The sequence below is a fragment of the Aquarana catesbeiana genome, linkage group LG04 (genome assembly GCF_042186555.1).
Source record: "Aquarana catesbeiana isolate 2022-GZ linkage group LG04, ASM4218655v1, whole genome shotgun sequence".
Classification (NCBI taxonomy): Eukaryota; Metazoa; Chordata; class Amphibia; order Anura; family Ranidae; genus Aquarana; species Aquarana catesbeiana.
In genome coordinates this window covers 644598622-644622256 of record NC_133327.1, presented here as the reverse complement: position 1 = coordinate 644622256, position 23635 = coordinate 644598622, and the positions used below count along the sequence as shown (strand labels likewise).

The window sequence follows — 23635 nt, the reverse complement described above, 5'->3', positions numbered from 1 at the left end:
GATATAAGTAGTGGCAGCGCGCTATTTGAGGGCTCTGATTTCATGTAAGTCTCTTATAACGTGCTAGTATGAGCCTTACTACCGCTTAAAATTCCAACATCTACAGAAAATTAAAAGATTGTAATTAGGCTTTGCAAAATAATTAAACGTGCAATCTAGAATAATGATTTCTATAATGATCTACAATAATTATTTTAAATAATTAAATTAAATGATAATCAGTACCAGGTAAGACCTCCCTTTACAGCAATATAAGCAATTCTGTATTACATTTTACCGAAAAGGATGATGGATTGTTTCCTGAGTAGAGATTAGCCAGGCCAATGCAACATTTAAACTGTTAAATCCAAAGTGCAGAAGCCATAACACCAATCAGAATCTGTCTTCAACGAATCTCATATTTCTGGGATACATTAGTAATGCTGGGATCTCCATGTTGCTTTTCAACATAATACACCACATATAGGGACTGGTAAATTGCAATATATTACATTAACATTATTAATGTTTTTAGATTTAGATACGCTTTCAGTGTTTGGAATAGGGAGCAGTTAGAAGGTATCTATCATAAGATATATTTTATCAAATGACTGCAAGAATGCAAAGTAATGTGTAAGTATAACATGTCCAGGTACTTATAACCAGAGATCACAGTACTCCCCATTTTACAAAAAGTATTATTTTTGTGCAATTTATTATTTTATGAATTAGGGACGTAATTGGGGGACAATAGAGGTGGGAAGAGGGGAAACTAATGTAAGGTCTCTAAGGAAGACTCGCAGTCAAGTGGTTCAATCTTAAACTGTGCAAGAGGTTCTGTTACAGTGGTACAGATGTAGCACTTCCTTCCACAGTTAGTGGTGTTAGCGGGTAGTATGGGTAAATAAAAAAAGAAAAAATTGTAGATGCACACACTTATGCTGCGTACACAAGGTCGGAATTTCCGACAACAAATGTTCGATGTGAGCTTGTTGTCGGAAATTCCGACCGTGTGTAGGCTCCATCGGACATTTGCTGTCGGAATTTCCGACGACAAATGTTTGAGAGCAGGTTCTCAAATTTTCCGACAACAAAACTTGTTGTTGGAAATTCCGATCGCGTGTACACAATTCCGACGCACAAAATTCCACCCATGCTCAGAATCAAGCAGAAGAGCCGCACTGGCTATTGAACTTCATTTTTCTCGGGTCGTCGTATGTTTTGTACGTCACCGCGTTGTTGACGTTCGGAATTTCGGACAACATTTGCGTGACCGTGTGTATGCAAGCCAAGTTTGAGCCAACATCCGTCGGAAAAAAATCCACGGTTTTGTTGACGGAATGTCCGATCGTGTGTAGCGGGATTAGGCTGAACTGGATGGATTGGTGTGGTTTTTTTTAACTATACCAACTACGGTATGTAACTATAATTCAGTTCTTTCAAACATGATTGCTCAGCATGTAGGTGTTAGCTAGGGCGATCTGCATTCAACAACAGCTTCCTAGGAGCACTCACTCCTCCAGACTGACATCCACCCATCAAGACATTTTGAGATTTGCATAACTTTCCCCAAGAGCCACAGCCCACTGCTTGCAGAGGTCAAGTGATGACATTAGTGGATCTAAAATAATGCTATGTAATAAAAATGGCAAGACACATGTTCTGCACTGTGTCACTGTGTGTAGGTGGCCATCTTGGTAGAGGCAGAGCCTCATGTCAGAGCCTCCAACAAGGAAAATAGTGAGCAGCACAGAAGTGGCATCACCAAAATCTAAATCTCCTGAGGCTGGCAGTCAGTTGAAATAAAGCCTTAGATTTACACAGCAAATATACAGATATGAGGCTGTCAAGAGAAATGCAAGACAAAAGAGTACATTTTTCAGGGAAAGAATTACTCATAATTAACAATTCTAGATGTTCACTATAAGATAGGAAAAGTTCAGTTCCACTGTAGAACTACAGGCAAAACTTTTTTTGGGATAGAGTAAGGAAAGTGTTGTAACCTATTTGCCTTTTTTTGTTGCCATCTGTGTCCCATTGGGGAGATTTACCTTTACTTCCTGTCCCATAGCCAGAAGAGGAAGTGAGAGGGAATACCTACAAATTAAGGGAATTCCCCCACTTCCCAAACCCCCCTCCCCCCTAAGTCACCAGAAGTAGTGCCCCCATTGAAAGATCGTCCCTCTATTACTTTTCTAGGAACAACCAAAAATTTGCGATTTTCTTTTACTTTCACTTTCAATGATAATGGTAAACCGGACAAATAGAGGATGAATCTCCCTAATGGGGGTATAGACAGCAAAAAAACTTATAGGTGTTCTAATTCCTCTCCACTCTATCCAAAACTAAACTCGATGTCCGCTGGCGACCTGCGATCGCGGTATACAGAGACAAAATGGGGATCTGCCTTTGTAAACAAGGCGGATCCCCATTCTGGCAGGAGGCATGACAGAGATCTACTGTTCCCAGTGATCTCTGTCATGTCCCTTCCAGCCCATACCCCCTACAGTTAAAACACGCTGAGGGAACACATTTAACCCCTTGATCGCCCCCTAGTGTTAACCCCCTCCCTGCCCGTGTTATTTATACAGTAATCAGTGGCTATTTTTAGCACTGATCGCTGTAGAAATGTCAATGGTCCCAAAAATGTGTCAAAAGTGTCCAATCTGTTCGCCGCAATGTCGCAGTCCGGCTAAAAATCGCAAATCGCGCCATTACTAGTAAAAAAAAATAATAAAAATGCCATAAATCTATCCCCTATTTAGTAGACGCTATAACTTTTGCGCAAACCAATCAATATACGCCCATTGCGTTTTTTTTTTACCAAAAATATGTAGATGAATATATATCGGCCTAAACTGATGAATACATTTTTTTTTTTGGATGTGTATTATAGCAAAAAGTAAAACAATTTTTTTTTTTTAAATGTCGCTCTTTGTTTATAGCACAAAAAACAAAAAACAAATAGCACAAAAAATAAAGCTCTATTTGTGGGAAAAAAAGGACGTCAATTTTGTTTGGGTGCAGCATTGCATGACCGCGCAATTGTCAGGTAAAGCGACGCAGTGCCGTATCGCAAAAAACGGCCTGGGCATTAAGGGGGAAAATCCTTCCGGGTATGAAGTGGTTAAAGAGAAACTTCACTTTTCACTTCTTCACGCGTTAGGAGCACGGGACGTTGCCACACACACAGCTGATGTTACGAGCACGGCGCTCGCGGAGTTTTACCCCCCAGCTGTCTACTTTTGTAAGTTTATAAGTGTTTTTATACAATAAAGTGTTTTTTGTACGGGATTACGCTATATGCGGTTCTTGTCTTGTTACCACATCACATATACTACATATGACGGGTGGTGAGCTACAGGAGATGTGAGATGGTAGAAGGTCCTACGGCCAGCGGTGTGGACTTTACGAGTTCGGCACTCGTGGATTGAGGCTTGCGCTCATCTGTCACAAGTGAGTGCAACCCCTCCCCCCTTTCTCCTATAGCTCGCTTATCCCCTCATTCCCATACGGTATCACACTATATGCTGTCTATGTTTTTTTCGCATGTGATACCACTGCATTTACGAGCTATATCATCTGCTGCAACGTTTCTGGATTCCATATCTTACTGGGCGTTTAATATATATGCTGTATACCTTACAGCCGTAAGGTAAGGGGCCTGTGTTCACTGAGGTGCCCCCATCGAAGACAACCCCCCCCCTTTTTTCACCTGTCGTTTGTTGGCTGTTTCCTTGGACTGTGATCCAGCATCATTACACTTGGTGGTGGGACTGTCGTTTATATTCAACACCACTTTTATATATTTATATGTTTTTTCAGATTTTTGGGAATATATTTCCTTCTGCCATTATTATTATATCCATTTTGATACACCTTTATGTTGCATTGTGGTTTTTTGATTTTATTGGTCAAGTGTTTTTGATTCATATTAGGACCATTTGCTATCCCTCATCTACTGTTTTTTTGTGCACTTAGTACTATATGCATTTATTTATTCTTTATATGTTATCAGCTTAACTGCCCCTTTCATCATGTGCACTGTTCATCTCCATGTGATTTAATACCACTTTGTCTCCAAGTTTACACTATTTAGTGGTTTTCATTCACTTATCTATTATATGTACTGGTTAGTGTGTTTTTTCCAGTCATTCACTACATACACCCACCTGTGTGCTGTTTATTTTTATCTTTCTGTCACCTTTTTTTATATATATTTTTTTAGGTCACCTGGCATGTTTGCCATTTGCACTTTAGTGTAGTTTTTCCCCCCTTCCCTATCCCCTTCCCTATCACAGCGCAACTACCATCCCCCTAGTATATATGCGTTTTTTTGTCTGTTCGGAGCAGTCTTATAGGAGTTGCAGCAGTGTCCCCCTCTCAGTTTAGGAGTCCGCAAGCAGCGCAGGAGTTCCTTGCTTAGTCCATTACACAGGCATTGCTTCAAGTTGCCTCAAAGTCGGGTCAGAATCGCGGAAAGGTCACGTGACTTTCAGGTCGCACAAGTGTGAAAGGGGCCTTTAAAGAAAGAAAAACAAGACTTTAGTAACACTTTAATACTGTGCATTGCCCTTTTAGCATCAATGACAGCGTGCAGTCTTTTGTAATAGTTGTGTATGAGGCCCCAAATTCTTGCAGGTGGTATAGCAGCCCATTTGTCTTGGCAAAATGCCTCCAGGTCATGCAAAGTCCTTGCTTGAAGCACACATTTGAGATCTCCCCAGAGTGGCTTTATGATATTAAGGTCAGGAGACTGTGATGGCCACTCCAGAACCTTCACCTTTTGATGCTGTAACCACTGGAGGATCAACCCGGCCTTGTGCTTAGGGTCATTGTCGTGCTGGAGAGTCCAAGAGCATCTCATGTGCAGCTTTAGTGCAGAAGAATGCAGATTGTCAGCCAGTATTTTCTGATAACATGCTGCATTCATTTTTCCATAAATTTTTACAAGATTCCCTGTGCCTTTAGAGCTCACCCCCCCCCCCAAAAAAAACATCTGTGAGCCACCACCATGCTTCACAGTGGGGATGGTATTCTTTTCGCTATAGGCCCTGTTGACCCCTCTCCAAAAATAGCACTTATGGTTGTGACCATAAAAGCTCTATTTTGGTCTCGTCACTCTAGATTACAGTGTGCAAGAAGCTGTGAGGCGTGCCAAGGTGTTGAACCTTACAAATGCATAGATATATACCATAAACAATGAAAATCAATATTGCTAAAAAATGTAACTGTGAACATATAAAAATATTTTTTTTGTGTAACAAGCAAGCTCGCAGTGAAAGAAATTTAGCACTATTCCTTAATATCAAGTGTCCAAAAAAAAAAGAGTTTTTTTCTCCCAATTTTCATCAATCCACAGGGACAAAAGTGCAAATTGGGGTATTATACATATTACTGAAAAAAGTGACTCTAGTGATGAAAATCCTGATCAGATGGATCGGATGAGGGTGACTTACCCCCCCGTGTGAATGCGCTCACCTCCAACAGTGTGACCGCACACTTAAGTTTGGTCCACATAAGCAAATGAACCCTTCCTGAGGCTCTAAGTGAAACTAAGGGGGGATCTGCCCTGAGGAAGACACGTGATTAACTCTGTGTCGTCACATGTAGGGGAGGGGCCAGGACGGTGGAGGAGCTCGGATACATGTTTGTACAAGCTGCTGAATTTTTAAACTAGTGATAATGCACTATCCAGCCTCTTTCTTGTTTTAAAATTGAGGACTTCTTTGGATTTCCCTGTGGGATCCTGCTGAGCCAGTTTCACTTAGAGCCCAGGAGGGGTTCAACTGCTTATGTGGACCAAACTTAAGTGTGCGGTCACACTGTTGGAGGTGAGTGCATTCACATAGGGGGCTGTAAGTCACCCTCATCTGATCAGGATTATCATCACTAGAGTCACTTTTTGGACAGTAATACGTATAATACCCCAATTTGCACTTTTGTCTCTGTGGATTGATGAAAATTGGGAGAAAAAAAATCTTTTTTTTTTGGACACTTGATATTAAGAAATAATACAAAATTCCATTCACTGTGAGCTTGCTTGCTACACAAAAAAAAAAAAAATTATGTTCAAAGTTACATTTTTTAGCAATATTGATTTTCAATGTTTATGGCACTATCTATGCATTTGTAAGGTTCAGTATCACACAGTGCTGCATTTTTTTGTGTGTATATATATATATATATATATATATATATATATATACACTGGACTGACTGTATATATATATATATATATATATCAAATACACTGCCACTAACTGAATAACCTGCCTGCTTAATCTAACTCAAGCTATCTCTCTGTCCACGCCAACAACACTACACATGGGCGCTGTGTAAGCAGCCTTATATAGTGTGGGGTGTGGACTTAGTCCCCCTGAGCCATGATTGACCAAAGGCACCCTGCCTTTGGCCAATTATGGCTCTCTCAGCAGAGCGTGCTGTGATTGGCCAAAGCATGCAGGTCAGGTGCCTGCTTTGGCCAATCATCATACAGCAATGCACTGCGATCTCGCAGTGTATTATGGGGCATTCCGCGGTGCTCAAATTTTCTGCGAACGCCCCATATGTTCGGTTCGTTTTAGAACAAACGAACACCAGATGTTCGTGTCGAACTTACGTTCGACTCGAAACTGTGGGCTTATCCCTAAATTGGGAGTATCTCACCAAAAATGTCATTTTTGTTGCAGGGGGTGCCTGATATCTGACTTGTATCTTAGTGTAGACTTCTGGGAAAATCAGTGAGCCAATCACACAAGCAGGAAAATATGGTTTCTGGGTGGCATTTTGTATTCATTCTGTGTACAGAGAACCTCCAGGCTGCCATATTGCATTTTACAGAAAATTACAATGCTGCAGATTAAAAAGGAAATGTATTTTTTAATAACATTCAATTACAATATGACAAGTCGCAATTGTATAGGCTATGTTAGTTTATTTAATTTTTTTTGCAACTTTTTTTCCCATGGAAAAAAAAGTGGAGTTACCCTTTAAATAAAATATTTTTTTGGCATGATCAGTCATATTTTAAATATCAATGGCAAAATTTAATGATTTCTGCCACGGGATGCAAACCTTTGAGTACAATTGTAAGTACAAACCACGTGTGTTTGTATACAAGAGACATCGCAGTCCGGAGGAGGCGGCGGTGTTCTGGAGTACAGAAGGCGTTGCATGCAAGCAGTGGAGGTTAAGCCTGTAAAAGGCCAGTGCTCAGGACACCCATAAGCTAACCTCGGTAAGCCTGTGACCTGGTATACATTCTGCTGGTGATTAGCAGGTAGACAGATAAATGGCAACTTCCACAATCGGCTACTTGACCTAATATTTCACCCTGTCTCCTGACAACATTAGAATGAAGGAACTCTCACTTCACACAGAGACTCAAAGAAACATGGCCTCCAAGTCATCTAAAATTAGCACATATGGGCTCAATTCACTCAGTTTTGACACGTGTTATTTGCGTTAACAAACATACGGATTGAATTCGGATTACTATGGAGTCAGCTTTTGGACTAAAAAAATATAAAAAATTATTTTAGTAAACGATTCATAGAGTTGTAGTTAAAGTGGTTCTAAAGCTGGGGTGTTCCAACTGCGCCCCCAGATGGCTATAAATGCGGCCCAACACAAAATTGTAAACTTACTTAAAAATGTTGCTTTTTTGGGGGAGTATTTTTTTTTTAAAACTAAGGCTGGCCATACACTATACAATTTTCTGATTCAATTTCCTTTAGATTTACCTTCAACTATGTAGTGCAAGGGCCTGTCTGATTGCATACAAATTGAAAGGGTTTAGGTTTGACCTCATATTATATGGTTTTGGTAAATCTAAAGGAAAGTTGAACAGGAAAATTGTATAGTGTATGGCCAGCTTTAGTTTACATTTAGCGAACACATGTGGCGAAAAAAAATTTGAGTGTCTCTTTACTGGACTTTTTTAAGTTTTATCTTCCCAAAGAAAAATATCCCACTATGTCTTCTTTTACAATAATAAATATTAACAAAAAAGAAAATCCAGTTTTATTACTCAGGTACATTATCTACAGGTGCATCTCATAAAAATAGAATATCATCAAAAAGTTAATTTATTTCAGTAATTCAATTCAAAAAGTGAAACGCATATTTTAATTAATGCGTTACACACAGAATGATATATTTCAAGCATTTCTTTCTTTTAATTTTGATGATTATGGCTTACAGCTAGTGAAAACCCCAAATTCAGTATCTCAGAAAATTAGAATATTACATCGGACCAATAAAAAAAAGGATTCTTAATACAGAAATGTTGGCTTACTGAAAAGTATGTCCATGTACAGTATAGTATGCACTCAATACTTGGTCAGGGGGTTCTTTTGCATGAATTACTGCATCAATGCGGCGTGGCATGGAGGCGATCAGCCTGTGGCACTGCTGAGGTGTTATGGAAGCCCAGGTTGCTGGGATAGCGGCCTTCAGCTCATCCGCATTGTTGGGTCTGGTGTCTCTCATCTTCTTCTTGACAACTTAATTGGAGTGCCAATCGTTTAATAATAGTAGAAAAGGCTACCTACATCCTATCATATTAAAGAAATTTGTGTTTGAGGCTAGTGGACTTTAATGGTACTGTAACAATTTAAAATACACAGAAGTAAAAAACAAATAGATTTTTATTGAATTAACATCAGCATATTAAAACATACATATTTATCTAAAATGTATATCTCTGTCTATTCATTCAGTGTGTGTGTGTGTGTGTGTGGGGGGGGGGGGGGTCAAATAACGAAATGGTAGTACCAGTTCGCCCTGTGTCAGTTAAATTGGCATGCTCGACATGTTTTGCGGGTGTTCACCACTTCCTCAGGAGATTTTGTTTGCATACTGTGACAGACCTAGCCGGGACAGAGGCTTTTGGAGGGGACTGAATGCCAGCCTCTTGCCGACCGATTATGGACCCTGGCATTTGGGGGAACGGTGCTCGTTGTGAGCTGTATGCCTGGGGACCCTTGAGGTAGCATTACTTTAGATTCAGGTCCATGTCCCCCAAGACACACAGACTCTGGGGACCCTGGATTGTAAGGGAACAATACTCTTTGTGAGGTGAATGAGAAATCCAGTTTGATCTGTGCTAGTCAGACTCAGTGCTGTATATATGTATATATATTGTGTGTTGTCTCATTGTGTTGTGTACTATTTGCTGTGCTAGTTTGGGGTGGGGCTGTATTCCAATGTTCTATTGTGTCTGTCTGCTCTGGATATTATGGGATGTTTCTCTCTATGGAGGGAGGGGGGATTCCTCCAGCAGCCCCCTGCTAAGACTGTTTACTGAGGAGAAGTTTGAACACACCTGACCTGTGTGCCTATTGTCATTGGACAGTCTAACCCGCCCTGTTTTCCAAGGGTGGGAGGAAAGAGTCTCTGAGTTATTTTATCTGTTGTGTCCATGTGTGATAATAGATGAGTTTGTTGTTTGCCACTCCAAGACTGGTGTTGTCTGGTGACTGGGTGGGCTAAAGGGTCTTGGATAGTGCTGGTTCTGGACAGAGGAAGCATTTATGGCGGACAGAGACCTGTTTGAGGACAGGGGTTCGTCACAACTGGTTGGCAGCAGTGGGATTGTGCTTCCTGGCTGTGAAGAAGTCCAAACCTCCACCTGGATCCAAGATCGGGAGAGCAGACTTCGGTCACCCCAGCGGAGATATGGATCTGGCATCAGGGTTCCCGGGGCTGCTGCGGATTGTGCTTTCAGCAATTCCCAGGACTGTGTCTGCAGAAGAATACCTGGAGCTCAGGCAGAAGATTCGGGTAAGACACTGGATTAGAGCCCTCCAGGTTGCTGGAATGCAACAGGGCAAGTGCTTTCCAACCCCAGAGCAGCAGGCCAGTGAACAACGGGAGTTATGGATGCAATTCCTGGGAGAGCGGCCCCAGGAGCAATGGGTGACTGAGTTGGACAGGCTGGTCCAGCAGGAAATCGGTATTGGGCTCTGCAATGGCTGACAACAGGGCAGAGCTCTGCTAGCCTCTGCCCAACCTCTGCTAGCCTCTGCCCAACACCAACAGCAGCTTCAGCCTCCCGGAGAGAAGAGGCCGTTGGCCTTTCTCCCACAATACTGGCAGAGACATGGGATTTTCTGCCAGCAGAATCTGTGGCGTCACCAGAAAACTTCTGCAGCTGAAGCGCTGACAACTGGACAGAGGGTCCAAGAAGACCTCTGCCCTACACTTGCAGCGGTTCTGGAGGCCCAAGGTGAGAAGGTGACGGTCACTCCCCAACAGTTAGCCGGAGTGGATGATGTGGGGTCCTCAGCTGAAGTGCTAACAGGGCAGAATGCTACTGGCCCCTACACACAACTGCAGCTTGAGCTGATATCGGTGGATGGGACTGCGGTCTCCACTCACAGCAACTCAGCAGAAGGGCTGGCAACCAAGCAGATTTTCACCTACCAAAAGTGGATGGGACTTCAGTCTCCACTTGTATACCCCAGGGATTCTGGGCAGTCGGCCCAGATCCCCAACAGCATGATGAAGTGAGCTCAGTCACCCTGTCTTCTCTCCAGTGGCTGAAAGGACTTCAGGGAGAACGGCAAGATTAGGCCTCTCCCAAGCGGCGGGCATGTTCTCTGAGAGGGGCAGAGGTTGGCTGGGTGAGTAATGCTATGTTTGGGACAATTTGTTTGGGGTAGTGTGTGGATACCGGCATTAGAGGACTGGAACTACTGACTAACTTCGGAGTCAACCCGTCTGGGGTCTCCTCCTGTGTTAGTCGCCTGCCAAAAGGGGATAAATGTGACAGACCTAGCCAGGACAGAGGCTTTTGCAGGGGACTGAATGCCAGCCTCTTGCCGACCAATTATGGGCCCTGGCATTTGGGTGAACAGTGCTCGTTGTGAGCTGTATGCCTGGAGACCCTTGAGGTGGCATTACTTTAGATTCAGGTCCATGTCCCCCAAGACACACAGACTCTGGGGACCCTGGATTGTAAGGGAACAATACTCTTTGCAAGGTGAATGAGAAATCCAGTCTGATCTGTGCTAGTCAGATTCAATGCTGTATATATGTATATATATTGTGTGTTGTCTCATTGTGTTGTGTACTATTTGCTGTGCTAGTTTGGGGTGGGGCTGTATTCCAATGTTCTATTGTGTCTGTCTGCTCTGGATATTATGGGATGTTTCTCTCTATGGAGGGAGGGGGGATTCCTCCAGCAGCCCCCTGCTAAGACTGTTTACTGAGGAGAAGTTTGAAAACACCTGACCTGTATGTCTATTGTCATTGGACAGTCTAACCCGCCCTGTTTTCCAAGGGTGGGAGGAAAGAGTCTCTGAGTTATTTTATCTGTTGTGTCCATGTGTGATAATAGATGAGTTTGTTTGCCACTCCAAGACTGGTGCTGTCTGGTGACTGGGTGGGCTAAAGGGTCTTGGATAGTGCTGGTTCTGGACAGAGGAAGCATTTACGGCGGACAGAGACCAGTTTGAGGACAGGGGTTCGTCACACATACTATGATGTTATAAAAACAGAGACAGTATATAATACTACAAAAAAAAGAAAAAAAGAAAAAACAAGTTAATCATATTATACATAATGGGACGTCACATCACATGACCAATAATAACAGCATATTAGTAGCGAGCATGGTGTTCCTTCCAGAAGGTGATCATGACCCTTACCAAAGGCAGCAACATAGGCCGCAGTCCAGAAAGAGTGGGTCCGCCTCAGCGGACGCAGGAGCCCCCCGCAGGCCAGGAACAGAGGCAGTCAGGGATTTGTTAGAGAATTAACAGAAAATTTTATAAATCCAATCCCAAACTGTTTGTCAATAATCTATATATAATATGGCAGTGGTCAGAAGCTTATGGTAATAGAGAGTCATCATACCGAGAGTATAGCTTCAGTAGACAGCCAAAAGGTTGCTCTGGAGTGTTTAAATTGAAACCAATTGTGTAGTCTCAGTAAAAGGTCAAGGATTGCTCTGATAGCATAGCCAGCAAATGCTATAGGGAGAGGAAAACTGGGTAAGTATATGTCCTAATCTGTGTGGGTAGTAGTGCTAATCTCTAAGGATACCTATACAAAGATAGCATAGGGAAAGCAAAAAATCAATCAATCAACTCTACCTTGAATTCCAATCACGTGCCGTATGTTAATGGCAAGACAGAGGCCGTCATACAAGGCTAGTATATAAGAAAACTTTCTCAGCTGTGTCAATTGCACTAACAGATATTAACATACGGCACGTGATTGGAATTCAAGGTAAAGTTGATTGACTGATTTTATTTGATCGATTATACATTGCTCTCCCTATGCTATCTTTGTATAGATATCCTTAGAGATTGGCACTACTACCCACACAGACTAGGACATATAGGGGGTTATTTATGAAAGGCAAATCCACTTTGCACTGCAAGTGCACTTGAAAGTGCAGTCGCTCTAAATCTAAGGGGCAGATCTGAAATGAGTGGAAGCTCTGCTGATTTTATCATCCAATCATGTGCAAGCTAAAATGCTGTTTTTTAATTTCCTTGCATGTCCTCCTCGGATCTACAGCGACTTTACTTCCAAGTGCACTTGCAGTGAAAAGTGGATTTGCCTTTAGTAAATAACCTCCATATTTACCCAGTTTTCCTCTCCCTATAGCATTTGCTGGCTATGCTATCAGAGCAATCCTTGACCTTTTACTGAGACTACACAATTGGTTTCAGTTTAAACACTCCAGAGCAACCTTTTGGCTGTCTACTGAAGCTACTGTATACCCTCGGTATGACGACTCTATATTACCATAAGCTTCTGACCACTGTCATATTGTATATAGATTATTGGCAAACAGCTTGGGATTGGATTTATAAAATTTTCTGTTACCATCTCTAACATATCCCTGGCTGCCTCCGTTCCTGGCCTGCGGGGGGCTCCCGCGTCTGCCGGGGCGGACCCACTCTTTCTGGTCTGCGCCTATTTTGCTGCCTTTGGTAAGGGTCATGATCACCTTCTGGGAGGAATACCATGATCGCTACTATTATGCTGTTATTATTGATCATGTGATGTGACGTCCCATTACATATATTATGATTAACTTGTTTTTTTCTTTATCTTATTTTTGTAGTGTTATATACTGTCTCTATTCTTATAACATCATAGTATGCAAACAAAAGCTCCTGAGGAAGCGGTGAACACCCGTAAAATATGTCAACCGTGCCAATTTAACTGACACAGGGTGAACTGGTACTGCCATTTTGTTAGTTGTACCCCCCCTGAATAAATAGACTGAGATATACATTTTAAATAAATATGTATGTTTTAATATGCTGTCAGTCAATTCAATAAAAATCTATTTGTTTTACACTTCTGTGTATTTTAACCACTTCCGGACCGCCTGCCGTCGTTATATGTCGGCTGTTTGAAAAAGGGGGTATCGTTATGGCAGCAGCTAGCTGCCATAACACCGGTATCCTCTTCTTTAGCGGGTGGTCTGCTTTCATATAAAAGTGGTCTCTGCGGCAGATTCGCCACTAGATCACTTTTATCAGCGGCAGGAGAGGGCCCTCCCGCCGCTCTCCAGTGCCCCCCGCCTCTGGCAGTAGCGGAGGTGATCGCGTCCTTCTCCCTGTTAGGTATGGAGATGAGTGAGGGAAAGATGGCCCCCACCCATCTCCATACCATTGCAGGGTGGAAGCAATGTCAAAACGTCACTTCCGCCCATAGCTCTTAAGGCAACACATTTATTTATTTCTTCAAATGACATTAAAGTTTACTTTATTTTTTATTGCATTTTAGTGTAAATATGAGATTTGAGGTCTTTTTGACCCCAGAACTCATATTTAAGAGGTCCTGTCATGCTTTTTTTCTATTACAAGGGATGTTTACATTATACATTACATTACACATAAAAGTGACAATTTATTTATTTTTATTTTTTTAAAGAACAGTGTAAAAATAAAAAATGAAATAAATAAATAAATAATAAAAAATAGCTTTTAAACATGCCCCGTCCTGCCGTTGCAGAAGCGAACGCATATGTGAGTAGCGCCCGCATATGAAAACAGGGTTCAAACCTCACATGTGAAGTATTAACGCGATCGTTAGAGCGAGAGCAATAATTCTAGCCCTAGACCTCCTCTGTAACTCAAAACATGCAACCTGTAGAGTTTTTTTGAACGTCGCATATGGGGATTTTTAAGGGTAAAAGTTTGTCGCCATTCCACGTGCTGGTGCAACTTTGAAGCGTGACATGTTGGGTATCAATTTACTCGGTGTAACATCACCTTTCATAATATACAAAAATTGGCCTAACTTTACTGTTGTCTTATTTTTTTAATTAAAAAAAGTGATTTTTTTCCCAAAAAAAGTGCGCTTGTAAGACTGTTGCGCAAAGACTCTGTGACAAAATGCATTGCAACGACCGCCATTTTATTCTCTAGGGTGTTAGAAAAAAAAAATTATTATATATAAAATTTTTTTTTTTTTTGCTAGAAAATTACTTGGAACCCCAAAACATTATATATATATGTATATATATATATATATATATATATATATATATATATATATATATAAATAAATAAAATGTTTCGGGGGTTCCAAGTAATTTTCTAGCAAAAAAAAAAAAAAAAAAGATTTTAACTTGTAAACAAACTTGTTTGAAAAATAGGCCCGGTCCTTAAGTGGTAAAATTGTTATGGTACCATTAAAGTCCACTAGCCTCAAACACAAATTTCTTCTTCTTGACAATACCCCACAGATTCAAGTTATACCTTGGGGAGATGCAGACTAGAATACTGCAATCACTGAGAGCAAATTATATCACCTGTGATGTATTTCAGTTAGCCCTGGTTCACATTGGTGTGTTTTGACATGTCAAATTGGCAGCAATCGCCGGCAATGGCACCGTCCTAATCGGTGCGACACTGCATTTGCGTCGCCGCACCGATTTAAAAAAGTAGTTTCTGTACTACTTTTTTGCAATTTTGGGGTGCGGTTTCCATTGACATCTGTGCAGAAACCCGCACAGATGTCTGTAAAATTGTCGCCGAAATCAGGACTGACATCATTCCCGCAGCTCAATGTGAACCTGGGCTTATCTTGCAAACCTGGCCTGTTAGTGGGTCCTGAGAACAGGAGTTGAGAACCACTGATCTATGGGGTTTCAGTCAGGCAAGTTTGCGGTGTTCGATCGCTCGGTTCTCAGTCTTAGAAGCACTGGGGGACCGATGCTGCATCCAGCTAGGTAAGTATGATCTTTAAAAAAAAACATAACCCCATACTTCTTTTTTAAAATGTAAGTATTTTATTACATTGTGAAAAGCCTTTATTAGAGAACATTTTAAGCAAATGTATTCTTTAAAGTGGTTGTTAAGCCACTTCTATAGTTCCTATCCCCTTTTATTATAACAATAAATTCCCCTGTGTCTGTGTTATATCACAAATATGCTTATCTGTACTGATAACACACCGACTTCCTGCGATCAGTTTCCGCCTCTCTCCTCTGCCTAGCTGACAGTTCAAGCGGGCGGGGCCGAGCACTGCAGCCGACATCAGCCAGTGTCCTGACGAGAAGTGTCCCCCCATCGGATAGTGTCCGCCCCGTACTGCGCAGGCGCAGCGCTTGCGCAGTACAGAGGACAAAGGAGACGCCGAACGTCGCCGAAGAAGAACAAATGATCATGAAGTATACACGGCGTCTGCGCAATGAATAGTAAATTCTGTCACACGCTCCTGATGCTTGAGGGGGTGGATTTGTCCGCCCCAGCTGTGTGCATTCTGTAGGCACACTGCCCCTTGCAAGTTGTATGAGCATCGGGAGTGTGCGACAGAATGTGGTATTAAGTGCGCATGCGCCGTGTAGAGTTCATGGCCAGATGTTGATGTTCGGAGATTTTCGGAGTCTCCTCAGCACCTGCACACTACAGGGCGGACACTATCCGATGGGGACTATTTTCGATAGGACACCGGAGAGGAGAGGCAGAGCTGAGGAGTCACATGATCGCAGGAAGATGGTGTGTTATCAGTACAGATAAGCATATTTAAAGATATAACACAGGCACAGGGGAACTTGTTGTTATAATACAGAAGCCCTGATATATCAGTCACCGTACAGAGGGAAGGTAGAAACTGGCAGGATTAGACAGGTATTACAGGGGGCCAAATGACACAGTACAAGCACGGTGCTGTATAACATGCTTTAAGGAAACAGGATGGGGTTTTTTTGGGTTAACTAACACTAACAGATTAGATTGTGTAATACATTAAAAAAAAAGTGAAAAAAGTAAACTTTAAAATCTAAAATGCTACAGTAAATTTGTTTTAAAATAAACACAAAACCAGTAAGGACAGAAATATGGAAGCCTCCACCGCTGCCAAGAAAAAGAATGATTTTAAGCGGAACTGAAGGCAACAAGGAAACAAAAACAACTTAAAAACAGGCAGGCTATTTATCGCAGAAGAGACATGCAATGTCTCTTCTGTGATAATAAACACCTACCTGACTGCTGGCAGCCTTCTGTGACATGTAATGTGAGCTGCACATGTATTAGTTCAGATTAGATCATCAGGACAGTCCCTGTGTGTCGGAATGACTGAATCCTGTGTAGGAAATATCGTCATGCCTGCATAGGCCAATCAAGAGAACTGAAGACTGGCACCTGGGAGGAGTTGTGGAGGGACCCCTCCTGGACCTCAGACTATGAAGAAAAAGTAGGTATATTTAGTTCCGCTTAAATATTTTTCTTGGCTCGCCAACTGAAGGACAGAATATTTCAGGCAGCAACCACCAGCAAGGGTGCGCTATACCCACCCACCAAACCCACCTTGACCTAAATCTTAGCTTTTACTCATATCTAAAACCCATGATATAGGAAATGGAAGGAAGTCCAAGGTGTATAATCTTATAGGGCAATGTGGAAATAGTGCATGAATCCAAAAATAGTGGCACAAATATACAACTGCCTTTCATTCTATGGGCACTTTGTTTATTGGGGCAATGTGGATCTAGCCGCATGAGAATAAGGGAGATTCTTGTGGACTGATAGGAGTATATTTTACCAGGCTTGTAGGGCACTGTGGTATATCTGATGTTGATGGGTAGCTGAGCCTTTGATTAACCACAGTAACCCTCAGTATTAATCCATGCCTTTAGGTTGTGGTATGTGGCCAGGATACTGACCTACCTTATACACATCTCCACTCAGACTGACCAACGTCAGTTAAAGACATATTTGCTGTCTGGTTGCGATCTCCCTGTAATGAAGGCAGTTGTATATTTGTGCCACCATTTTGGATTGCCCTATAAGGATCTACACCTGCCATTTTTGATGACTTTCGCACTTCCACGTCCTATACCATAGGTTTTAGATAGTTATGAATAAAAGCTAAGTTTTAGGTCAAGGTGGGCTTAGCGCAACCTTGCTGGTGTTTCTCTGTGAATATTTCCCACATAAAGACCAATATTACAGTACAAGTATACATCAGGTTGTTTTTTTATTTGTTTTCAGGCAACACAGCAACAACCAGCACAAGGGACACTTTTTAGTCATAAGTACCATCCCTGCTGCTGATTAAAAAAACAAAAAAAACCAAACATATTTCACAAAAGTTAAGCATTAATTTCTGCATAACACAACAGATTCACATATTTCTCTTGGATCCCTGGGAAAAACTTAGTTGAAGTATACCATAACACAGCAGTGTAAAGTTTCTTTAATGGCAAAATTATTGGTTGGCAGTGTAACTGACAGCATTTCATTGATGGGAGACAAGTTAAAGTGACTATTGCTAAACTGAAAGTTTAAAGCAGAACTCAGGGCACAAAAACCCTATATACTGCTCATAAGCCACAAAGGATATAAATCCATCTTGAGTGCACCAAATGCAAACCTAGATATTAACTTGTAAAAGAAGCAGCAAATCATCACTGTGCTGTACATAGCCTGTGCAGAAAGCAGAGCCGTGGGAGGGACCCAACAGACTCCACCAACTACAGGCTGGCTGCAGAGAACTACAGGAAGGGGAGGAGACAAGACCAGTCACACTGCACAAGGAGAGAGCAGCAGTGACCCATCTTTGATACAGGAAGCTCCTGCACAGAGTTACACTATCACACTGGATTAGTGAACAGATCTGAAATATGCAAAGCACACCAAGTTTAAGTAGGAACATATATCTGTTGTATTTAGACAATATTTGCTTATTCTAGCGTTCAGCTTTAACCACTTCCCGCCCAAAGACGTCATATGACACCTTTGACTTTCAGTGGGAATATCTGAATGATGCCTGCAGCTACAGGCACCATTCAGATATCCTTGTTTTCAGCCGGATATTCTGTGTACCATAAGAATGATCACAGCGGCAGTTCCACCGTTTGATCGTTCTTACAGGTGACGGGAGGGGATATCCCCCCTCCCACCGCCATCCGGTGCTGCCACGCCGGATGACAACCATGGAGATTTCCGGTGACCATATGGTCACCAGTCATCTCTATGACGGTCAGTGGCCCGGGCGCGACGTTATGACGTCATGTCTGGGCCACGGATGTAAACAAAGCCACGATCGTGGCTGGTAAGCATGAGATCATGCATTTTTTTTCCGATCTCTCATGCTTTCCAGTCTGGAGGAGAGATTTGGGATGTTATTGACCACACATCTCTCCATAAAGAGGACCTGTCACAAACCATTCCTATGACAAGGACGGTTTACCTTCCTTATCATAGGAATACAAGTGATCAAAAAAAAAAATTAAAAGGGAGTGTAAAAAATAAAAAAAAAAATTTTAAAACGCCCCTGTCCCCGGTAGCTCGCGCTCAGAAGCGAACGCACGTGTAAGTCTAGCCCATATATGTAAACGCTGTTCAAACCACACATGTGAGGTATTGCTGCGTTCATTAGAGCGTGAGCAACAATTCTAGCACTAGACCTCCTCTGTAACTATAATGTAACCTGTAAATAATTTGAAAGCGTTGCTTATGGAGATTTTTAAGTACCGAAGTTTGGCGTCATTCCAGGAGTGTGTGCAATTTTAATCAGTGACATGTTGGGTATCTATTTAGTCTGCATAACATCATCTTTCACATTATACAAAAAAATTGGGCTATTTTACTGTTTTGTTATTTTTTAAGTCATGAAACTGTTTTTTTTCCAAAAAACAAAAAACAAAACACCACATTTGAAAAATTGTTGCGCAAATACCATGTGAGATAAAAAGTTGCAATGACCGCCATTTTATTCCCTAGGGTGTTTGCTAAAAAAATAATATAATATGTTTGGGGGTTCTGAGTAATTTTCTAGCAAAAAAATTATGATTTTTACATGTAGGAGAGGAGTGCCAGAATAGGCCCGGTATGGAAGTGGTTACCCATTGCATGGGTGCTCAACCTGTTGCCCTCCAGCTGTTGCAGAACTATGAGTCCCATGAGGCATTGCAAGGCTGACAGTTACAAGCATGAATCACAAAGGCAGAGGCATGATGGGACTTGTAAATCTGCAATAGCTGGAGGGCCACAGGTTGAGCTCTCATGACCTATTGGAACATGTGCCAGCTCGAGCCGCCAATTCCACTGATCTCTGCCACTCTATGACAATGGGCAGGGGGATCTTCTCTCCCCTCCTGCTGTTACTTTTTGCATATAATGCAGGCATGCTTGGCCCTGCCCACACAGCCACCTCATTCATTCAGAGATTCCTGTCAATGAATGAACCACAACTATCTTTAGCCATTGCAGCTGATGGCTTGTAGTTCTCAATGAACTGCGAGGGCGCTAGTGAGCACCTTCATAGTTCATTGATTCTTTCTGCTCTTAAGTAACTGCCTGCCCATACGAGGTACGAGCAGACAGTTATTTTGAGAGCCTGCATTACACCCATGATCTGCTGATTGCGGGTGCAATGCTTCGCAGGCTCCCTAGAAAAAAAAACAAATAAATAAATGCAAATGTTTTTACCTGCAAAAACAAAATGTGCATTTATGTATTTATAAGCTGAATTTATCCTTTAAATAAATGAATTCCCTACAGAAAAAAAAAGTTAATTTGTTCACTGACCGCACAACCAAACTCCACTAATATAGAACAATCACCCACCCCAACATCCCTTCAGAAGCACTCCTAACCTCACTATTTACTTTCTTCTATTATGTGAACTTTAGAGTTTAGCAGCAGAGTTCCTTAAGGTGTGATGTTACACGTTAGATTACAGCCCCAATTGTTTCATATATTACCCACAGACAAGTCTTGCATGGCACCTCCTGATAACCAGTAATCCGGCAGTTATTTCTGGAATAATGTTTGCTACTGATGGAGTAACAATGCAGGCACCCCTGTTAATAAAGTGGATATAAAGCTTTATTTGCATTAATTTGCAGGTATAGCGCAACAGTTTAATGGATGTAATCCTATTCATTCAAAGTCCAGTTGTTTGACCACACTGAGAGGAAGAAAGCAAGATACCTCATTTCATGGAATGTAAAGCGAGAACCTTTTTGGGGTGGGGGAACTCTAACTGGGAAAAACTTGCTACTAGACTTAGCAGGACTCTAGAGTAGCTCCAGGTATAGGAAGCACACAAGAGACCTGCAAGACCCCAAATTAGCTCCAGGTGAACAGGGCCCATAGAAGATCTGCAGGACCCAGGAATATCTCCAGGTGGAAGAAGCAATCAATAGATCTGTGGGGGCCCAGGATAGGTCCACAGGAACGAAGCCCACTGAAGGTCTGCAGGACCCAGAGCGGCTCTAAATGAAGGGATCCAGGGTAGTTTTTTGTATACAATGTAACCTTGTAGGGGAGCTCTGCTTTGTCAATCCAAGATTAATGCAGTGCAGTCTGTCAGTGTGCTTCTCCAGGAGCAGTTCAACCCCCAGTCCATCAATAGGAAAATGGCATAATCTTAAAAAGAAAAAATATATGGGAAGGGGTGTCTCTAAGAGTAGCTGTCAGCAATGTGATCACAGGTAGCTAATGAAGCTACACTCACCTTATTTTGTGGCTGTTTAAACAGCAGACAGACTTATTATACAACAAGATGAGGATATCATCATTAGCTAACTGTGATCTCATTGCTGATGAATACTCTTGAGCTGGATACACACACAAAGCTAATTTTCATTCAGCCTGCATGCTGAACAAAAAAAAAATTGAAAAATTCCCCATCCACAAGGTACAGAGTAGATGGAGGAATATCCCACTGTGGCTACTGTATTCTGACAGCTTCATCCAGCATCCATCTGAATACCTGAACAGTGGCTGCATCTGATCGGAGCCGCAGTTTGCCTGACAATTTTCTGCCCTGGCTCTTTGGATTTTTTCAATGGAGGGATGTTGGGTAAAAAGTGGCTGACAGGTCCACCCACATAGCGATTCAACTCAAATAGTGTGTACCAAGCTTTAGGATCACCCCTTCCCTATATGTTTTATTATTTTTTTTTTAGTAGAAGAAGATCAATAGGACCCCACAGTATCTACAATCGAAGGAAGCCAACAAAAGATCTGTAGGGCCCCAGAGTAGCTCTTGGCAGAGGTAGCCCATAGAAGATCTGAAGGGCACCAGATTAGCTTCAGGTGCAGGGAGCCCATAGAAGATCTGCAGGACCCCTAAGTAGCTTCAGGTGAATGGATCCATCAAAAGTTCTGCAGGGTCCTATAGTAGCTCCAGGTGAACAGGGTCCACAAAAGATCTGCAGGACCCCAGAGTAGGTCTTGGTGGAGGCAGCCCATCAAAGATCTGCAGGACCCCAAGGTAGCTTCAGGTGCAGGAAGCCCAAAGAAGAAGATCTGCAGGACCCTGGAGCAGCTCCAGGTTAAAGGATCAATCAAAGGTTCTGCAGGGTCCTAAAGTAGCTCCAGGTAAACAGGGCCACAGAAGATCTGCAGGACCCCAGAGTAGCTGTAAAATGAAGGTATCCATCAGGAGATCCATGCAGTCCTCTTCAGTATCCAGCTCAGTTCTGATTGAATTCTTTATGGTATATTAATTTCTATGCAAGTAAAGCTCAGCTGAGGCACCTCAGTGAACACAGCTCGGTATGGGATTTTAGTTCCAGTGGGTGACTCTCTCCTCCTCGGGGATTACGCTCCAGTTTGGAGACTTTTCTCCCATAGCCAGCCAGTTGAAGTCATCCACCTGGTCCCAGTTGTTGCGGTTCCTGTCGAGTCCAGACAGCCGGTAGTCCTCCAGGATCTCCGGGTAGCTCCAGGTGAAGGGGGCGAACATAAGGTTGGTGCAGTCCTCGATGATGGCCCGGCTGGTGACGTGCAGGTAGAAGCGGCAGTCCCGGGTGGAATGGGTGCGCAGCTGCTGGCAGGGGAAGGCGAAGAGGCAGTCGTGGCAATTGTCCACGAAGATGGAGGTGGAGACGGGCCCGCTCAGCACTCGGCACCCGCTCAGCTCCCTCATGTGCAGGGTGGAGGGGTTTCCGCTCAGGGTGATGGTACAATCCCGGAGTTGGCTGAGCTGGACGTCCTGCTGGCGGATCTCCTGGGCGCCCATGGACAGCGCCTGGCCGGAGAGACCCTGGAAGCCGCACTGGGCCGCCGGCTCGACGGGGACCTCCTTAGCTGGGGCCGGGGTGGAGGGTTGGACGATGGCGGTGGGCACACCTTCCTTCTTCCGGGTCTTGAAGGTGAATTTCTTGGTGGGTTGGATCTGCTGGCGGCGGGCGTCCAGGGCGCTCTGCAGGCGGGTGAGCTGCTCCTGGGCCTGCCGGGTGTCATAGGAAGGAAGGAACATGATGCTGTCATTCAGCAGCTTCTGCAGCCCCTGAATCCGCCCGGCGGCCTCCTCCAGCAGCTCGGGGCCCCCTTCCCCGCCCAGAGCCTCCTCTATGGCCACCCGCTCCTGCCCGAAGCTGGCGCTGAAGTAGCCGCTCTTTTCCTCCACCACGGTCTGCTCCTCCTTCTCCTGCCGCTTCTTCCCCACCTCCCGCAGCCGCTCCTCATCCCTCCGCTGTAACCGCTCCGGTACACGAGACCTCTCCGCTTCCATAGTGACAGCTGAGTAACCGCCGCGCTTCCGGATGACGTTGGGTGACTCGGCACGGCTCCTGCCTACCGCCGCTGTGGCTGCTCCCGTGACGTCATCGGTAGGCGACTGGACTCCTGTGCATAGGGAAGCTCACGTGTGTGAGTGAGCTGAAGATGGGGAAGCGAAGGAGACAGAGGAGGGGGGACGAGGATGTGAGCGCACTGAGCAAGAAGCAGAAGAAGCATCTGAAGGAATTTGGGGAGCAGCATCCATTCTATGACAAGTGAGTTTTAAAGTGTACTATGTGTTAAAGTTCAACTTTAAAGTGTTTGTATATGCAGTAAAGCATGTTTGTTATACGCACAATGGAACCAGAGGGGGGGTTAATCCTCTGCATTGTGTAAAAAGGCTGTTTGATCCTGTCTTCTCTAATCATCCCGTCCTTTTATTATCCCCAATCCTTCTCCTGATAGAACAGAGCCTTGGGGGCACTCTGCACATGCTCAGTTTGGGGTGTATTGCTAGAGCAGTTTTTTTTTTTTTTTCCTTGGGAGGGTGCATATGATCAGCACAGGGCCAAACAGCACTGTTCAGACAAAGGGTCAGGGGTCCTGCATCCTGATAGGACAGCCAGTGCAGTAGTAAAGCTCCTCCTACAAGCTTTAACCAGGCACTGATAGAAGTCACAAGACTGCTATATACCGCTGATGAGAAAAGGTATTTACCAGTT

The 23635-nt window shown here is 43.2% G+C and overlaps 2 protein-coding genes across 3 annotated transcripts in view; one reads left to right on the top strand and one right to left on the bottom strand.

Annotated features, from left to right (window-relative positions):
* Positions 1–17416: 17416 nt before the first annotated feature.
* TBCC (tubulin folding cofactor C) lies at positions 17417–23036 on the bottom strand. Its single transcript, XM_073628434.1, has 2 exons — positions 19469–23036; positions 17417–19323 (listed from the first exon to the last, which is right to left on the bottom strand). The coding sequence occupies exon 1, from the start codon at positions 22924–22926 to the stop codon at positions 21976–21978; it is 951 nt and encodes a 316-aa protein (XP_073484535.1). The 5' UTR covers positions 22927–23036; the 3' UTR covers positions 17417–19323; positions 19469–21975.
* The window catches only part of UTP25 (UTP25 small subunit processome component), a 47192-nt gene continuing 46534 nt past the window's right edge, over positions 22978–23635 (top strand). For both annotated transcript variants that reach the window (XM_073628431.1, XM_073628433.1), the window contains exon 1: positions 22978–23188. In XM_073628431.1, coding sequence (XP_073484532.1) covers positions 23079–23188 — 110 coding nt within the window. In that variant the 5' untranslated portion in view covers positions 22978–23078. The remainder of the gene's footprint in view (positions 23189–23635) is intronic.